At 37.9% G+C, this 18,831-nt stretch overlaps 1 protein-coding gene across 1 annotated transcript in view; it reads right to left on the bottom strand.

The window, feature by feature from the left end:
- LOC144633885 (atrial natriuretic peptide receptor 1-like) overlaps window positions 1–14,022 on the bottom strand; it is a 28,307-nt gene extending 14,285 nt beyond the window's left edge. Inside the window, exons 1-10 of the mRNA XM_078492806.1 lie at window positions 12,966–14,022; window positions 8,949–9,267; window positions 7,908–8,088; window positions 6,504–6,690; window positions 5,792–5,942; window positions 5,134–5,217; window positions 3,679–3,876; window positions 3,475–3,553; window positions 2,118–2,223; window positions 1,156–1,236 (exon numbers count right to left, since the gene is read on the bottom strand). Coding sequence (XP_078348932.1) covers window positions 1,156–1,236; window positions 2,118–2,223; window positions 3,475–3,553; window positions 3,679–3,876; window positions 5,134–5,217; window positions 5,792–5,942; window positions 6,504–6,690; window positions 7,908–8,088; window positions 8,949–9,267; window positions 12,966–13,364 — 1,785 coding nt within the window. The 5' untranslated portion in view covers window positions 13,365–14,022. The remainder of the gene's footprint in view (window positions 1–1,155; window positions 1,237–2,117; window positions 2,224–3,474; window positions 3,554–3,678; window positions 3,877–5,133; window positions 5,218–5,791; window positions 5,943–6,503; window positions 6,691–7,907; window positions 8,089–8,948; window positions 9,268–12,965) is intronic.
- Between the last annotated feature and the right edge of the window lie 4,809 nt (window positions 14,023–18,831).

Below are 18,831 nucleotides of genomic sequence, written 5' to 3'. Positions count from 1 at the left end.
AGATACAGCAGAATACTGATTTCTCAGAAATTGGGAGGTTTGAAGAATCTGTTTTAAAGAAATGCCGCACGAACTAAAAAAAGTTGGGCTGTTTAATTTACGAAATGTTCTTCATTAGAAACATAAAGCCGAAACTTAACACGCAATCAGATTCTGTGCGTGCTAAACTGTTTACTTAAAACTGTTAATATGCTAATATATTATCACGCCCTAGATCACTATATAAGCCTGAACTCCGTATTATAATTTTAACTTGATAATGATGACATGGCGTCATCGAAACGTCGTTCTTAATTTTCCTATCGCTTATTAATTTTTTCTTCTCAAATGTTTCGAAAAACCAGGGGTAAAACTACATAGAAGTACCGGTACTATCCAAGGGAGACAAAAACTGGTTTGAGAAATTGGGAGTTTTGAGAAACTGAGGGTTCAAGAAATCAGGATTCTACTGTATAAGTAAAAAATAAATAAAACCATTCTCGTCCCCATAGCCTTTTCGTTTCTCTTAGCCGGCTGGGCCTTGGCATGAGGAAACAAAGGGCTCTGGGGACACAGGATTTCCAGTCCTAGATTCTAGGACTTCCAGGTCTTCATGTATGCAGTCACGACGTTTCAAAAGAATGTATGAAAGAGTCGTTACGTTTTCGACTTCCGTTTAGGAATTTTTTGTTCCAAACAGCCAATCAAAAAAATTTGAATTAATTCAAAAATCCTATGTCCCCAGAGCCCTCCGTTTTCTCGTGCCAAGCCGGCTAAGAGAAACGAAAGGGCTATGGGGACGAGAATGAAATAAAACTAAATTGACTAACAAACAAATACTAACAAATCAAGTCTGTGTATGATATGTTAGTGTAACCAGTTACAGCACAACTCAGAACTTGAAATGGGCCACTTGGAAGAAAATTGAACAGTGAAAAAATCAATCAAAAACAAGGGATGGTGAATTTTTATGGAAAACAAAACAATATTATACAGGTTCTGCAACTTAACTTGAAACCAAACAAGGTTGCAGACCTCCAAGTTAACAAAGTAAGTAACTATCGGTTTTTGACTTGTTCGTTTAGTGTGTGTATGAAGTCCAAAGTGGAGTGAATGGTTTCATACTTTCAAAAGTTAAAACATGTAAAAAGACAGTCAGTTTACAGACTACATTACCTTGTAGTTACCCACTGTTGTGATTTTGCCGTCACTGCTTTCTTCCCTCATAAGAGGTAGAGTCTCTTCATTTGTTTCTCTCTACAATATGAAGATAAGTTACTGTATAAATAAATTGACTTTAGTCCCTAATAATGTCATTACAGCAAAGTTGTTGACTTCCACCAGAGTAGTAATACCAGTGCCAACAGCAAATCTAACCCAGTAGTGGTCAACAACTAACTTCCACATATACTGTCAATAAAAGTTACCAAAAGATAAATGATGAGAATATATGTGTTAATGTTTGGCATTTGCAATTATCGCCTAGGCTTTCTCTAGGGACTTCTACGTCACATTACGGTATTTAACCCATCGCCTCTCACGTTAGACACAAGCATGCAATTTTCGTGTTTGCACCTTGCCGAGCATAATTTTCCTAGCATTTTCTTAGCATTTAGTTTCTTAAGTTACAGTGTCCATGTGTTTTTTCTCTTGTTCATCCATTTACTTCTCTTGTTCATCCATTTACAAACTAAATTATTCCTTGTATGTAAGCCTTATCATTTCTCGTCTCCAAACAACACAATTGGTGATGCTTTTCCTACCTCACTGTGTCTGTTGTTTTTCTGCATATTAGAACATAAACGTTTTCTGTGCGGCAGGACGCAGTGTCATAGCATAGAAAGACAGTTATAACCTACTAGGTGATATTGTCTTGATGTACCACGACATTCTCACAACTCACATTAAAAGAAATGTATGGGAATTAGTAAAGAGAATTGAGACTTTGACCTTAAAATTTAAAGGATCAGAAGATATACTGCAATCAAATCACAATATACAGCATGTAATCTGTTGTGAGTTGGAAAAATTAGACTTGCACCCCAGATTGTGATTGGTTCTCAGGCTTACATGCACTTTCTACTACTCCAAAATTAACCTTGCTTAAAACATTTAAATATGCCACACGTTTCACTTACAACAGCACTTGCTAAAGATGTGTTGGAGTTTCTACGATCAAAGCCCAACTGATTGTAGTCAATTTTCCATAGTCTGTTTTTCAGTTCTCTTTCTAGCCTGTACTGCCTGAGAAATCAAAACAAACAGAGTGTGTTTTAAAATGATTATTTGAAAATGTAACTTACAATGAGAAGCCTAGAAACATGAGTAACTTACTGCAAACTTTGCAACCTTAAATTCGACCAATGAAACAGATCTCTTACAAACAAGACTTTTACCTGCTTTAATGGTGTCAGCCTTCCCCTTACCAAATGTAAGCTATTCCCTGTTCGTACTTCATGTACCAGTTAAATGTTTTTTTCCGGCTCTTTTGGATGTTTGAACGTACAAGTTATGTCTGCTCACGAACATTCTAGCGACATGAATGTGCTTATGAGTGTGTGTAAAAAAGGTAAAAAAGGTAAAGCAACTTTATTTATACATGGTTTGTGTTTAAAGCTAGAAGCTTGTGGGGCCGTGTATATGAAACAAATACTGAACAAATATAATATATTAACTAAACATAACATTATTAAAAATCCCAACTGGCAGGAGGCAGACCAGCTGGCTATTTACAAGCATGACCGAGGATTTGAACTCGGGACGACCGAGAACAAATCCAGATAGTGGTCAGAACGGGACTTGAACCCGGGACCTCCAGATTTCAAGTCCGGCGCTCTAACCACTTGGCCACGCTGCCTCCCTTCGACCAATGAAACAGGTCTGTTACAAACAAAATTTTACCTGCTTTAATGGTGTCAGCCAATGAGAGTGGCCCAGATTCATGTTCAAGCCCTGCCCAGGGTCACTGTGTTGTGTTCTTGGGCAAGGTTTGGGGAAGCAGGGATAGTGCTGAGGTCACCGCGGTCAAACCAGGCAGGTTTTCTTTCCATTTCACCGTTTTTTGTTCAAATTGAAGTGTTATTACAAGCAAGGATAGATAAAAATAATTGCCGAGTGAAAGCATAATCCCATTCCCTCAGGTAAACCAGTGTTTTTACTTTTTAAATGTTTCGCATCCGAACCAAAGGTACTTTGACAAATGGCGCCGACAAGTCCGCATATCGCTATTTTCAAACACATAGAACTTTTTTAGTAAAGCTCCAAAAAACTTAGTAAACCCTTAGGATACCGGTTATGTATCGAACTTTGAACTGTGAAAATTAAAACCTTATCTTTGCAGTACTTTTCTTATTTTTTGCATATTTCTGTTGTTTAACCGCGGTGGAAGTGCTGAGAGCACTCCCTCACCACCAATGTGGCCTAATACTCTCCATAAGACTACTGCAAGTCCCACTACATTGTTGTTATTAGACACAAAATATACAACATATTTACCTGATTAGATTAATCACAAGGAGAAGAGCAAGGAAACCCAAACCACATGAAACTCCAGCAATGATTTCCTTTTTGTTGTCTAAAAAAACAAAAATCCATGGATAAATAATGAGGTGCAAGTTAACATTATTAAGAGTAATGAGGCTGCACCGGAGAATGCAAAAAGGCAAAATGGTACGTTGTATAAACACATTCAACACAAACCTGTAGGTTCCTCTGTAGGAGGTGGACATAGTTCATTGTTAAATCCACATCTAGGACGGTCTTTTGGTGGTATTGTACTACCACCGACCCAAATCTTGGTCATGTTTCTTCGGAACACAAGACGAGGAAAGCTTTTCTTGGTTTCGTTACCAGAGGTATTACCATATGTTATTTGAAAGTCTGCCACTTCAACTAATGCTGTGCACAGGAAAGGGAAATAATAGAAATTGTGTCAGACAGGATGATAAGTGAGCACTACTGATCCCCCTGGATGGCATTCTAGTCCGTCATTTAATGCGTTTACCTTCTGTTTGGCATCTGCATTTATCACCTCGACTCATCTTCTAGGGACTTCTACATCACATTATGATTAAGGTAAATTCCTATGAGTTTTTCACTCAAATTTCTAAGTATCATTGGAAAGATCTTTTCCTCCTGCAGAGATTGAGTATAATTGATGCCTTTTTTTGGTCAAAGATGATGACATCAGAAGTGGTACAAAGGGAAACATTGATAACAGTCGGTTCTGCCAGGCACCAATGGGTTAAAGAAGTGCATGGCAATCAGAAAGGAATATTAAGTCATTAAACAAAGTGGGCCTCAGTCCGACCTTACAAATACTGTAACAATGTACCGCAGGGCGCGACAAAAGTGCTGTCCGATAGCCCGGGGCTAGTAGAATTATCCGTCGGGCTAGCGTATTCTGATCACGGGTTGCCCGACAGGCAAGCAACACACGGGCAAGAAACATTGTTTTTTTTATGACAACCTTCAGAAATAAATGTGCATCAGACAAATTAGACTAGAGGGAAAAATTTGGGGCTCAAAAATGTGACTCACTGCATCCTTGGAGACAAAAACTCCTGGTTTTATAGTCACCAACTTGAACGTGACGACTATATTTCTCTCTGTTAAGATGAGTAACGGCCATTTTCTGAGGAATTGTGTCTTTCCAGAAAATTATATTGGAAGATCTTTGCTTCTAAAGCATTCACAATAAGAAAAGAAGTCATAGTGCTCCAATCCATGTGGTATTGCTTTGCCGCAAAGTACTCCATCACTTCGTAAAACTTGCAAATGGCTGACCGTTTTTGAAAACGCCCCGAAATGCATTGCAGGCATTGGGTACGTCATGTATGCATATGAATTATGTCTCTTGAAATGTATCCTTCAGGATCCTTCATATTTGCAATCCTCTGCATTAAGCTACAAAGTTAGTTGCCACAAATTCGTTATGCGTTTGTTTTAATTCTTGTGAAAAGATTATTTTCTTTTTGAAAATTTATGTATTTATTGTCTCCAAAGGAAGAACAATTTTAAATTTGCATATAATTAATTATGCAAATTACCTTTGGGCTAGCTTCTCAGAGCTTTGGGCTAGTAAGATGAAATAACAGCTTGCCCGAAGGGCAAGCTGCCTTTTTTATTTTCGTCTCACCCTGTACCGGTACTTACTTTTTCCATTTCTTATGTCCATTAACGTCAGGTTAAATTGTGCATCACCATTCTCATCCAAATGTATCCTGTAACCCTGAATACCTGTAAAAACATGAAGTAAATTGAAGTGAGGTCAAACCATTTAAAGAGATTTCTGGCCACTAAGGTGGAACTGGCAATTTTTAAAATGGACAGAATTATGAAAGATGAGAAAGGTGGGTTGCTACAAAAATCTTGCAGATAAGTGTCCCTGTGTCCTTAATTCCTTTCCAACAAGAAAGACAGGTTAAGCCTGTGTTCGAGTGGTCAATCAGGCCGGAGCTTATCCTGGTTTCAGTACCATGAAGCGACTAGGAGTATTTCTACTCCCCCCCCCTCCCTGGGATGCTAGTCCATCACAGGGTTACCCTCAGCATTTAATTGGCCAGTACCCATTTATACACCTGGGCGGAGAAAGGCACTATGAGAGTAAAGTGTCTTGCCTAATAACACAACACAATAACCTCAACACCAGTTGATGAAGTACCATAATTTATGGGTCATTTGCTTTGTTGTTCTCAATTTAATCAGAAATACATCGCCCCACAAGCTTGAAGCTATAAAATACAACCATGCATAAATAAAAGTAATTTATTTCATTTTTATTTTTAAGAAAATAACAACCATTTCTACTCACCATCAAAGGTGTAATCACGAAGCTGTGAAAGTATTTCCTCTCCTGAAGGTGTCTTATTACGTGCCTCAAGACCATACTTTGCGAGAGTCTTATTTAAGGATATGCCAAACTGATATACAGCATTATACAAGTAGCCAGCATATATTGGAGGCTGAAAAATCGAAACAACAACATAAATAACAGGTACAATGCAAGGTAAAGGTCAATAGTGTTCTTGGAGTACTTTAAATGCTGTATACACATAAAACAGATACATGTTGTGGGGAAACCCCTTCATCATTTGAGCCTAGTGGCCCAACAGGGCAAAGCTTATCCCAGTTAAATGAATGCAACGACTAGGAGTATTTCTACTCCCCAGGCTCTTCAAGCCTTGAAGATACAGTGTTTGACTGTTTAACTGCATTTCCAAACACCAGGAATGAACTAAAATTACTCTTAAAGTGTAAACAAGGCCTTCCAAGGAGGGGTTGCCATGTCGCAATGTCCCATGTTTCTAAGAACCCATGTCGCCTAGCTAACAGCTATAACTGTCGCTGTCATTTTTTACCCTGTTGTGTTGCTGTTGCACTGTGTCGCTGTCGTCTTTCAGTGCTGTAATGATGTCGCTTGTCGCTGTTAAAATGTCCCTGTGTCGCCAGTATTCAGGGTCATGTTGCTTGTCTTTTTTACCCCTTGGAAGGCTTCGTAATCTGAATCATTCTGTACTACTTACACTGACAGTAAAGCTTGAACCATTGTAGTAGTTACTGTAGAAAGGACTCTGTCCTGTCTTAAGCTTGAGCTCTGTAATGAAGTTGTTGTAGCTTTCGCCACTGGGATCTTTCACTACCAACAGAAGTGCAGCCTGAAATGCTTCTCGGATGTATTTGTTAACTACTGTTTGGTTGGTCTGGTTACTTCTAGAAAGAAAAGGTACATGTATACTGAGTGAAGCCTGCAAAATTTGTGTTGTACTTTAAAGGAGCTACCCGTTACGACAACACAACATTTTTCAAATTGTGACCTCACACGGAAAACATACACTAGCGCTTATTCGCTAAACGGGTGAAAACGGACGGATAGAAAACGCACAGTAAACGGGTTTTTTAAGACGTTAAAACGGTGACATGAAGCATTACAAACGGTAAACGAAATGCTGCAAACGGAAAGCTTAAAGCGTTTAACGATAAGGTTAAACTTACGAACGCATAACTCGAAGCGTTTAACGGTGAAGCAAAATTTGCGAACGAGTAGCTCGTCGTTTGAAATTTGTCTTAATTTTTATCAGTTGAAACCATTCTTGGTTCTGTTGCCTTTTTATTACTCCTTTGTTGTTTTTCTATGTTAGAAACTATTATTTTGAGGTTTTTCTTTCAATTTGAAAGGAATCAGAAAAATGGCTTAATATACCGTCTTGAAAGGGGTAACAAGAGGCTTTGCCAACAAGTTAATTTACCAGCAGGTTTACTGCCCATAATAAAGTGACATTGGATGTACATGGCATTAAATGGGTCTAAACTCGCTCTTATAGTCATTGCGTTAAAAGCATGTTGCCTGCAAGTTGATCTACATATTCCTTGTTTTTAAAACAATTGTCTTAGCGAGTCTTTCTCATCCAATCAGAAGTAAAATCAAAACCAATTGTACTCGCTCGCACATGTTTTCCCATGCTTTGAGTTTGGCCAGAGTGATTACTTTAGTTTTGGTCTTGCAACACTCAAATAAAAAATTGCTCTACGTAAACTAAGGGCCTCTTTACATAAGAGCCGATTTTCATCCCGGGATGAAAAAAAATTCATTTATATGAGCGTATTCATCCCAGGATGCCGGGACATAAGTTGTCCTGCTTGAGTTGAATTCATCTCGCCTCTACTTACATTACATTACATTTCATCCCAGAAAGACTGTTTACATGGTGTTTTTCGTCACGTTTCATCCTGGGATGACATTTCATCCTGGTGCTCGAAACAGGGATGAAATCGTCCCGGGATGAGTTCATCCTGGGATGAAATCATGTAGACAGCAACAAAAAAATGACCAGACACCGAGATGAAATCATCCCGGGACGAAAGTCATCCTGGGACGAGGACTCTCATATAAAGACGCCCTTACAGTTAAGATAAAAAATCACACAAACCTGGCTGGCTGGAGAAGATGATGATAGAACCAGAAGAAGTTTCCAAACCTTTTATTTCTTTGCACTTTCAACTGACTCAACTCAAACAGAATGAACACAAATTCTCCATTGATCATGCCTTCTTTCTTGGCAAGATACAGGGTCTCCAAAGCAAAGTCGTAATTGGCAATGACTAAGACAACTAAACAAGAAATCGAATTCACGTAAAAAATGATGAAGTCAAGGTTACCTCAACAGTGGCACAAATTATTCACAGTTTGTGGTGTGACACTCTTAAATATGGCATTAAATGAAAAACAAGATTCAGAAACAGAATTGCCATACAACATTTAGCAGCAAGGTTTTCAATAAGAATCGATCAGAGTAAGTGGCAAAAGTTTAGGTGTAGGGGTGGAAGGGAGTACTTGCGCCAATGGTGCAACCTCCTAGGGGGTTTCAGGGCAACCCTCCAAGTTTATTTTTTTTCCTTAGTGGCCATTTGGCCACTGACTGCTCAAGTCTGGTCGCCAGTGAAAAATTTTAGTCGCTAAATTAAGCTCACCCTTTCAATCCTTTTTTTCAATTTTAATCGCCAGGCTGGCGACCTTGGTTCCAATTTAGTCACCAGAGCTCTCCAAAATTTTAGTCGCCATGATGACTAAAATGGTCTTAACTTGGAGGGTTGCAGGGGCATGCTCCCCTGCACGCATTTCCTGCATTCTGGATGGAGAATTAGGTTATTTCACTTTATCAGCTTTCAAGAGTATGTATTAAAATTAATACTCCTAAAAGTTTTGATATAATTATTTGATTCTTGCCAATAGTGATACATCATGAATCATCATTCTACCACTGATGGCCAGTTTTCCAGCCAGGCAGAAAATAATCCATTCCACTAATGGTTGGAAAATCAGCGTCAGTCAAAGTCAGTCAGTCAAAGTACAGGAAAAGTAGGTGCCAAATCACCTGAAGTAGGCGTGACTTTTCGTCAACTGCCGGCCCTTATTGAAAACCCTGTAACAGCAATAGAAATTCTGAACACCATTGCACCTATATACTTACTTCGTGCCTTATCTTTTAAATCCCTCAAAGCTGCCCTAAATTCTGCTTCGGCTTCAAATTTGAGGTAATTGTAAAGTGCCTCATTCATGATCATATACTCTTTTGCTACATCAATGCCAGTTTTCTTAAATTCCTTCACTAGATGGTCTTTCAAAGATGTCCACTTAGTTGTATCCTGGTAAAGAATAGCAACTCGAGTCCAGTTGTATGTATATTTCAGAAGGCTGACAACACTTGGTCCAACCTGGGAGTCGACAGCAAATGTACGACCAAATGTTGGAAACTTCTTTTTATTAGACAACTCTGCTGCACTACACATCTACAAAAAAAAAATTACAGAGGCAAATAAATTTACTAAAATATGCTTACTTTTTACTTACTGTACTATAAAGTTGAGCACCCCTTAACAGACACCAGGCTTTTAGCCAGGCGGCCGTCCAGCCGTCCAAAGGACAGCCACTTTTCAGAAATAGGTGATTTTGGACGGCCTGTTTTGGGTGGCAATTTACGAACTTCTGTGGTTAATGTAACAAAACAGTGTGTATAAATTTAAAAAACTTACATTCCTTTTTGCTCTCAAGAGTTGTTTTAGTCTTGCTGGCGTGTTTTTCTTCTCTATAAATTTACACTTTTTTTAGCGAGTTTCCTTACTGTTTTGTTCGCATGAATCAAAGGGAAGCGATTTCACAAGCAAAGCCGCTGTTCAATAATATTAACTCCCCAAAACATGCCCAGGCTACTCTGCCGGGTGCTAAAAATAAATACGCACGTGGGTGCATATCCGTTCTTTCGAGTAAGTTCGTGGCTTGACAACTTCAAATTTCAATCACTGTTCATAACAACTGGAGTTTCTGTCCCAAATATAGTTCAATGTTAAACAAGGTAAGTTAAAGAAGGGATAGTTTTGTAAAATTATCAAGGAAAAACGGCAGTTTAATAGCTTAATTGAAAGACGTTTACAGCTGCTCAGAATCTCGGAAATCACGTCTTAGAGGCTTCAATTTTTCAAAATTTTCTGAGGGGGCATACCCCCCAGACCGCCCCAAAAAAAATGGAGTCCTTTTTAAAAATGGGGAAAAAAAGAGAAAACAAGGAAAAAAAAAAAAAAAAAAAAAAAAAGAGGGGGGGCATTATGGGGGAATAAAAAAAAAATTTTTTTTCTTGGGGAGGGGGGGAAAAATGTCTGCTTATAAAAAAAGTCTGCAAAAAAAAAAAAAAAAAAAAAGAGGACAATGTCCAAAAGCACAAAAAAAAAAAAAAAAAAGATAAATGGAGGCGCGTAATATGGAATTTCTCTTTGAGTGTTCAACTCCATATCTCATGCGGTGAGCGCAGCGAACAAGTGAGATATAGATTTGACCACGGGAAGAAAAATGTCATATCTCTAAGCAACCATGTATTATTTTGTTTATTTTATAAACCTACTTATTACAAGGTGTTTGACGATTTTCCAAAGATTTCGGACCATTTTCTGAAGATTCACAAAGATTTTCAAAATGTTGTCCAAAGGTTAGATGACTGTTTCAGAACATTTTCAGAACTTTCCCAAAGAAAGTCTGAACAAGATGTTTTGACTTAATATTATAAACTTTGGCTCATTTCAGCATATATTTGAAACATCGAGTTGACGTGTCAGCATGTGAACACAAGTAAAAAATTATAGTACGGTAATTTTTTTTAGATACTATTTTTCTCGTTGGTCAATATCCCAATAAACAATTATTAATAGCAGTTTATATATTAATAAATATCATGATTGTGCCTTTTATCTGTCTTTGATTTTAAAAACCCTGAATGGAAATTCCGAATTAGATTTTGCATGTTCCATTTACCAGAATTTATTCAGAGCAGCTGGAACTGAGGTTACTTGTGGGTATTCGGGTCGAAACTAGCAAAAAGCCTGGAACTGGTAGATAAGCACATTTTCTGTTCAGTTATTTTGGTTGGGAATTTTGAACTACCTTTCAAGATGTTTCATTTATTTTGGAAATTTTCCATTGGGGCAATTAAACCAACACTATCATGTAAAACCAAATCCACTGATTGCCTAGCCTGGTTTAAGCTGTTCCATCTGACTACTACTGACTGCCTTAAATAGCACAGAAAGAGTCTAGAAGGCATGTTTCAAATTCCCATTTGAACTGATAACAGTTTGGAATGAAAAGCAGATTCTTGCATCAACCTGTCTGAATACCTAAATCCATAAGCTAACTATACTTGGCTTAACCCTGTGCAAAATCTAAGTGGACGTACACATGAATATGGAAAAGATGTGTTGTATAGACTCTGTGAATGGAATTGCGTCACATTGAAATTTGGTTTTGGTTTCATTAAAGTTTAACAAAACGTTTGAAAAATTTCTAACAGAAAGAAGATGGGTTTTCAAAATTTCAAATCAAACAAATTTAAAAACCACAACATACACATATACAAACATCGTTACAATATTAGTCTTTATCACTTTGTGGCTCTATTTTTTTAACCCTTTGGGCATAACCACAAGACAAAGTGGTCAGCGACTGAAGTCAAAACATATGGAAGTCATTCAGATTAAGTGGCATTATGGAATACTGACTCAAGTGGACTTGTCCGTAAACAATAAATTTACAACCAATATATGTCGATATTGACTGTTCAAAGCCATGAATGTCATATAAAGTCTAATAACAAGGATGTCATAAGTAAAAATAAATTTGCTGAATCACTGTCTTTGCTGATAAAAAATCCACTCAGCTGCGTTGAGTTCATGAACTTTATATTCGTGGTAATGTGACACCACAAAAAATTGTTTTATTTAGCATATATCAGAAAATGTTAGTGAATACATCTTCCTTTCTCGCATTTTGTTTGGGTTCCCTTGTTTACAAGTTTGTTTGTTTGTTTGTTTTTGTTTCCTTGTAGAAAGACTCGCCGGCTTAATCTCCTTAGCTAAGTAAGAAGCTATCAACTATTATGATAAAATTACATTTCAAGTGTAATTCAAGAGTAATGCCAGGGTGAAGTACATACTTGTTAAAGGAATGGTGGTGTCGAATGTTTAGATATTTTCATAAGGGAAATAACGTAGAAAAAGTTGAGAATTTAGGGCAATATAAGTAGTGCCACAAAATACAATAAACAAAAAGTTTATGACACGCGACCCAACCAAGTTTTTGAATGCCATGCCAGTAATGTTTAGAATTAGAATCTATAAACTCGCTGGTGAAGCCATTTGAAAGCGAGCGTGAGTTCAAATGAAAACAGCATGAAGCTTGTAGGAAAGTAATATTGACAGTTGGGAAACCTTTTAAAACCTTATTGTCAAATACAAAGTAAGTAATACATATATTTGCACAAATGACAACAAAATGCATATTCTTTCAGTTTCTGAACGTAGCTCAAATATCAATAAAAGCATAAGATATAATCCAGCTTCCACAAAGACACAGTCAAAGTGATAATTGCGCGCGCTCACGGCAACATTTCCAACACAACACAAGCGGCAGTTTTCGAGAGAATAATATTAAAGAAAGATCTCATGATGTCAAAATGATTAGCAAAAGCCTTTCTTCTGCGAAGTTTAGTTAACTCGTTTAATACGCATATCTTAAATATTTATCGTACTGCTAATCGAATGAGCGGAGGGCTTGAGTGATGGTTGCTTCAAATAGTGACTGATCAATAAAGTTCGATCAGATGTACGATGGAGTTCGAAATCAAATCAAAAGCGATGTAATATTCAGGAAGCCGAGACGAACAAAAACTGAGCAATTAGTGATGTTTTGAATCTAAACGTCTAGCATCCATGAGCATCACAAAAGCAGCTGGCAAAATGGAAATCACTTCGAAACTGACTCAAGACAACAAACTGATCAATTTGTGTTTGTCGTTGAGTGAAGACCTAAATCATTACTTCGGTTTTCTCTTGAAAAACCGACATTTACGACTATATAAGACAAGTAATCGTAAAGATCGTAAAGTATAATGGAACAAATTATATTAAAAATGCGTAAAATGAGAGTTGGAAAGTATACTCACGTATGAAATCATCGACATGTTAAAAGCTGCCGCGTTCCTGGCCGCTGTTTGACAATTACACCCAGGTCCTATGAAAGCTTGTACTCCAGAATTAATTTGATTTAACTGTTCGTGGACTGCAATCAATTCGTCGCATTTTGTGTCTTTCCATACAAATGTCACATTATAATCGGCCAAAAGCGTTGGGTCGGCGTTTAATCTTTCCACGGCAATTGTCATCGCTGCGGCGAAGAGCTCGCCCTTGTTGAAGTCGTCCGAAAAATGCGGTATTACAGTCGAGTACGGGATGAGCAGCCCCAACTTGTACTCGCGTTTTTCCGCCAAGGCTAAATAGTTTATCATTAAGGCAAAAACAATAAGTACTACCGAGGACGCCATAACTCTTGTCAACAAAATCATAAACTGACTAGTATTGGACGAGTTTGGAGGCGACAGCGACCGGCTAAACACGAGCAGTCGAAGGCCATGGACCCATCGCTGCAGGACGATGATACATTAAACTTCGCGTAAAATCAAATGTTTTTAACCAGTCGATAAAACGCTCAATAACCCGTGGCGCTATTCTATTCTTCAGAATGATCGACTGCTATCCCAAGGTCGGGTTTTAGTCAAGTTCCAAGATCGGATTCTTTTGTAAATGCGATGTTTACCACAAGTTTAAGACACAACAACAACACGGACTTGCAGGCCAAGCGGTGTGGTCTCGGTTGAAGTGTGGCAAATGACTTGTCCGGGCTTGCGTTTTTCCATATTTCAGTGTGGTGCTGTGATTCAAAAGGCGGCCTTCAACGAAACTGATTGAGTTCTCAGAGAGTTACGGTTCACTGTGCCAGCCGGTCGGCCTCATTTGAAAGGCATCCAGGCTAAAGAACTCATGAATAATACAAACTTGGCTTCGCTAGCAACTAGACTAGCTGTGATTCGAATATGGTCCAGCCACACAGCTGCAGAACACCAACGGGATCTTAACAAAGCAAAGTCCTTTTACCTGCGGAAGGGAAAGAAAAGACGGCGTAAAACAAGCGGACAAAGCGATGAGCATACGAGATGAGTTAAAATCTGTCAATACCCGAATCCCTTGGGAGCTCAATACATGGACACTTCGTTACGTAAACACCAACGAAACAAAGAAATCGAGATTATATTGGTCTTTGAAAATTGTGAGCGAAATGCCGCGTCAAAATCCGGCCAGAACGCGGCAAAACTAACACTTTGTTTTTCTTAAAAAATATACATTTGCCTTTATAAAGAATTCACTGGTTCAATTACACAATGTAAATCTGATCGGGACCTCGACAGCACAATTTATAAACCATGTTCGAACCATGTGTAGAATATTCAATTCATTTCTAAAACTAATAAACATGAGAGCTATATTTAGAAGAAAAATATTTTCTTACTTCTTTGATTCGCAAGGAAAAAGTCTCTTTCGTTTAAGATGTGTGTGTTTTTCTTTTCTTTTAATCCTTTTTCGTCGTGGTCTATGGGACAGCGAAAAGACCGAAAAATGCGCCGATTCTAGTTTTTTTTCCCCGCCAACAGAAATGTTTTTCTTATCGCGACTTTTCACGCAAGAAAACAAAACAAAATAAAAAACAGAAAACTAATTTTCTACCATTAAGGCGCTTTTTAAAAAGGGAACATGGCATTCGTTGTTAGCTATTGTTTTTGTTTTTTTGAGCGAAGGAAAGAAAGAAAAACAGAAAAAGGACCTAAATAATTAATCGGTGGCTCAAATGGCCATTTCTTTTTTTCGTTTGGTCCGTAAAATATCGCTTTATTTTATATTTTCCGTTTCCGATAGTTCGATTAGTTCTACCGTTAATTCATTCAAATATGTGATTCGTGGGCAATACGAATTTTGGCGCCATTTCAAAATGAATTGGGTTGAAGAAAACGATCTTCAGAAATATAGAAAATCTAAAAATAGAAAACAGAAAAACAGAGAAGGCACACGATAAAATGATCAAGAATTAATCGAATTATCAAAAACTAAAAATAAGAAATAAAGACGCATTTTCCTCAGATTAAATTAACCAAGCGAAATATGAAATGGCGGAAAGTGCGAAGGATTAATAATACATTAAGAAAATTTTTTCTAAATTACACGAACTCTCAAAATCATGTTTGTGCGGTGACGAGTCGGTGTTTTTCATCACCGCCAAAATGTTTTCCCCAGCGGGAAGCAGTACACAAAGATTTCCTGGTTTTAAATTAATATGATTTCCTGTAATTCAGTATGCTATTATCATGTATTGAATACTCATAAAAATTCTAAATTTAACTGAACTTTACGAGCTGTCGTTGTTCGTTGAAAGTTCTATCGATCAATAAAGAAGAAATCCCAAAAGCCAGTTTGCATTTGTCTCATTTTTCACGAGGACGTCATAGCAATTTCCGTTGTTCCTTAAAGGTGCTTAAAATGTTAAAAACATAGGTACAGAGTAATGATTTAGAGTTATTAAGGTGAATAGAATATGTTAGCATTGCACATTGTTTCTTAATAAGACTTCGGCGAGTTGAACTTCCTTTTTTTCCAGTTCGAGATAATAAAATGCAGATTTGACGGGAAGCTTGTCACGGCGTCGAATCAGTTTTTCATCAACTCCTTCTCTGCGCTTCGGTCATTGAAAATCTGCTCACATGAACTGATTTCATAATTCGCAGACAATCAATTTACAGCTTGTTTAGGCCGGTGAAAGTTTAAAGCGTTTCTTGGTGACCGAGCAGTTGAGATAAGTTTGTAAACAAGCGTCCTTTTTGCGTGTGTCGGCAGAAAAACTCACTCAGGTCTGGCGGTGCAGCCGAACACAAGTTAAATGTTTTGTTACATGTTTTTTTCAAAAAAAAAAAAAAAAAAAAAAAAAAAAAAAGAAAGATTTTAATGGATGGAACCCAACCCCCCCTTCCGGGGGGGGGGTGGTATTTTTGACGAAAAAAAATAAAAAAAATTTAATTGGAAGGGAAAAAAAAAAAAAAAAAAAAAATCTTCTTTTGTAATATATAATATAACCCATCTCTTTTTTTTTTTTTTTTTTTTTTACCCCCCCCCAAAAGGGGGTGTGTATAAGGAGAAAAAAAAAAAGAATAGGGGGATATTACATAATATACCACTCGAAAGCGTTGCATAACTAGTATGTATTTCACCGAGGAACTCACGAGATTGTTTCTAGTATGTTGCTTGTTCTCCCATTGTTAAATGTGTAACCCTGTTTATATAGCCAGTGATGTTTGGTTCTTTAGTAAAGGTGATTGACAAACAAAGCCTATTGAAAACGCTTCCTTGGTTTCACTCATTTCGGTGTAAACGCTTAGCTTACTGACCGGAAAGCCGAACTCCACTGAGCTAAGAAACTACAGCGCTGAATAAAATTCGGTTCAAGCTTGCAATCAGCTTTGAGCCGCGCCAGATTTAGGCGTAATGGCCCGGGATAAAAGTGACGTTAAATACACTGCATGATGTACTTTAAACGCTTTTTTCCGGCTGGTAAACTTCTAAATAGAAGGTGATGAGTGGTATTTTCTCTCAGAATCCGGTTTCTTTGCGTAAGATTCGGCCAAATTTGCACACTGAAAGCTCATTAATCAGGCTAGAAATTGTAATTAGAGAAGGAGAATGTTTACGAAGTTACATTTTCAGATTTTACGGAAAGAAGGGAGTTCGTTGCCCTTCACAGCTTGAATCGAGTATCTTTACTTAGAGTCGATGGACAAGTCGACTAAATTCGACTGAATTACGTTTCATTACTCTGTGGGAATTTGATTTTTAAACTGAATCTAAGCCGACCCTTAACCGCATTTCAGGTGACCTGCTCTTGCTGACAAAATCCAAGTTCAAACTGTGGTTTCGTGTAATTTTGGCATTAGCGAGGAGAGAAATAATTTATCAGCAATATAAAGAAAAAAGGCACGAATACATGGAAACATTTAACAACAAAATCACATTTACCAAACATTCGAGAACTCCGTTCGCGCGAACATTTCGTAAACAACTTCGCTGACAACATCTACCGCATTGTATCTGATTATATGCGTTGTTTTTACACTGTTTGAATCGTTAGTCAAAGACCACCCCAAGAGTTCGGCACAAAGCAAAAAAATTACTATTTAAAAATTATTTCCTATATACGCCATGATGCCACAAAAAGAAGTATATTTGATGTCAATTGGATACAAAACGAAAACGTCGGTTCTTACAAAAGCGAAATTTATTAACGAGAACATTGATCTGAATAAAAAACTCTAACCGAGGCGCTTTTTCATTAAGTTTTTGCAATATTTCGAAGCGATAATAAATCATAGCGGCCTGTAATTCAACCCTTGAATTTGGATGTGATAAACATTTCAGTGATAAAATACGATCTTAATTTAATGCAACAGCCTGAGGCATAATTTGCATTTTGGTTTTTCACATGTCACAAAAGAATCAACATTTTGAAGTACTTTTTGACATCCAAAAGAGAGCGGCTTCTCGATCTTATTATACCGACGGTCAAGGGAAAGTGCACGTCGCTGAAAACACAACGAGTTTAGCGTTTAAACGAGGAAAAATTAATGAAAATATCCCCAAAACTCAAAAGTAAAGACGGCGCGTTGAAAGTTGATAGGAATATACTTAATGCAATAAACAAGTAACGATCAGTTGTTCCATACAGCATTATCTTAGAGTACTTCGAAAACCACATCAAAATCTCCTCGTTTTTATCACAGCACCTCATGACTCGATCGGATCGCTTCTGTAGGATTTTAGACAAGACGAAGTGCAATCGCGTCGAAGGAAAATCTGCATTGTCATATTTTGTTACTTTTTACGTAACATCTGACAAGACGCACTCGACAGATGTACGTCAGCGATATAGCCATTTTCGAAAGTTTAGCAAAATCGGAGATCGATTCTCGGGCATTAAAACATCATTACTAAAAGGCGATCTATCCGGCGTTGGCCTTGAAAACTACACTCTTCTCCATTAAAAATTCTAAACTGGGCCGCTGTCAATTTCGTTTCGACAGCAATTGTGAGAGACAAGATTTAAACTGTGCGCACTCCTTGCTGTAATTGAAAGTGTTACTTTTCAAAGACAGCGAAACCGAAAATGTAACTTAAGCTGAAACCTCACCTGGTGCGATTTCCTTGCTGAGACTGAAATTCAGTCCAAAAGCCGAGCGGATTATACGGAATAGTGTTCGATTATGCCGCGTTCTTGTATAATCCCGCCGTGTCTCCTAGTACCCGAAGGTCGGCTCGAGTGAGATCAATATATAATTACCCGGTGTCTGGAACATCTGCCTACAGCTTGGATCGATCGGCACTGCTTTTGCACGTCAGTCAAATTTTCATTTAAACCGCGCGTGCGACTTTCGCTCTGGTTGACTGGCGTAATCCGATTTAACGATTAGGGCTAATTAAAGAGCGATTCGTGCTGTATTGATTGGCAACTGTCAATTATCGATCCCAACATGGGTTGCTCGAAGAACTGTCCATCGCTGTTTTGTGCAAGACGTAAAAGTTGCGTTTTTGCAGGGGTGAAATTTCTCGCAGCTGCACTATTGTCCCATACAATGCACTTTCGCTCGTGGCTATTTAAGAACTTAATTGAAGGCAATGAATTTCACCGTGGGGTAATGTACAACAACAATCAACAAATAAATTAACAAGGTCTCCATTGATTCGTTGATTTGGGTTACACTTTTTTAACAACTGTGAGTTTAGATAGCAACAGTCACCGGGTTCATTAACAAGCTCTTTTGTCGGCAAAAAAAAATAGTCAAATAAGTCTAAAGTAGTACAACGGCTACCCGGACCCTTGCGCAAACAGTTTCCTCCGAATTTTTTTAAACGCAGTGTCATTTCTTGACATGGAGTTGT

The sequence above is a fragment of the Oculina patagonica genome, chromosome 12 (genome assembly GCF_052425735.1).
Source record: "Oculina patagonica isolate OP01 chromosome 12, crgOcupat, whole genome shotgun sequence".
NCBI classification, from domain to species: Eukaryota; Metazoa; Cnidaria; class Anthozoa; order Scleractinia; family Oculinidae; genus Oculina; species Oculina patagonica.
The sequence above is the reverse complement of the archived record's forward strand: the minus strand, read 5'-3'. Positions and strand labels throughout refer to the sequence as shown.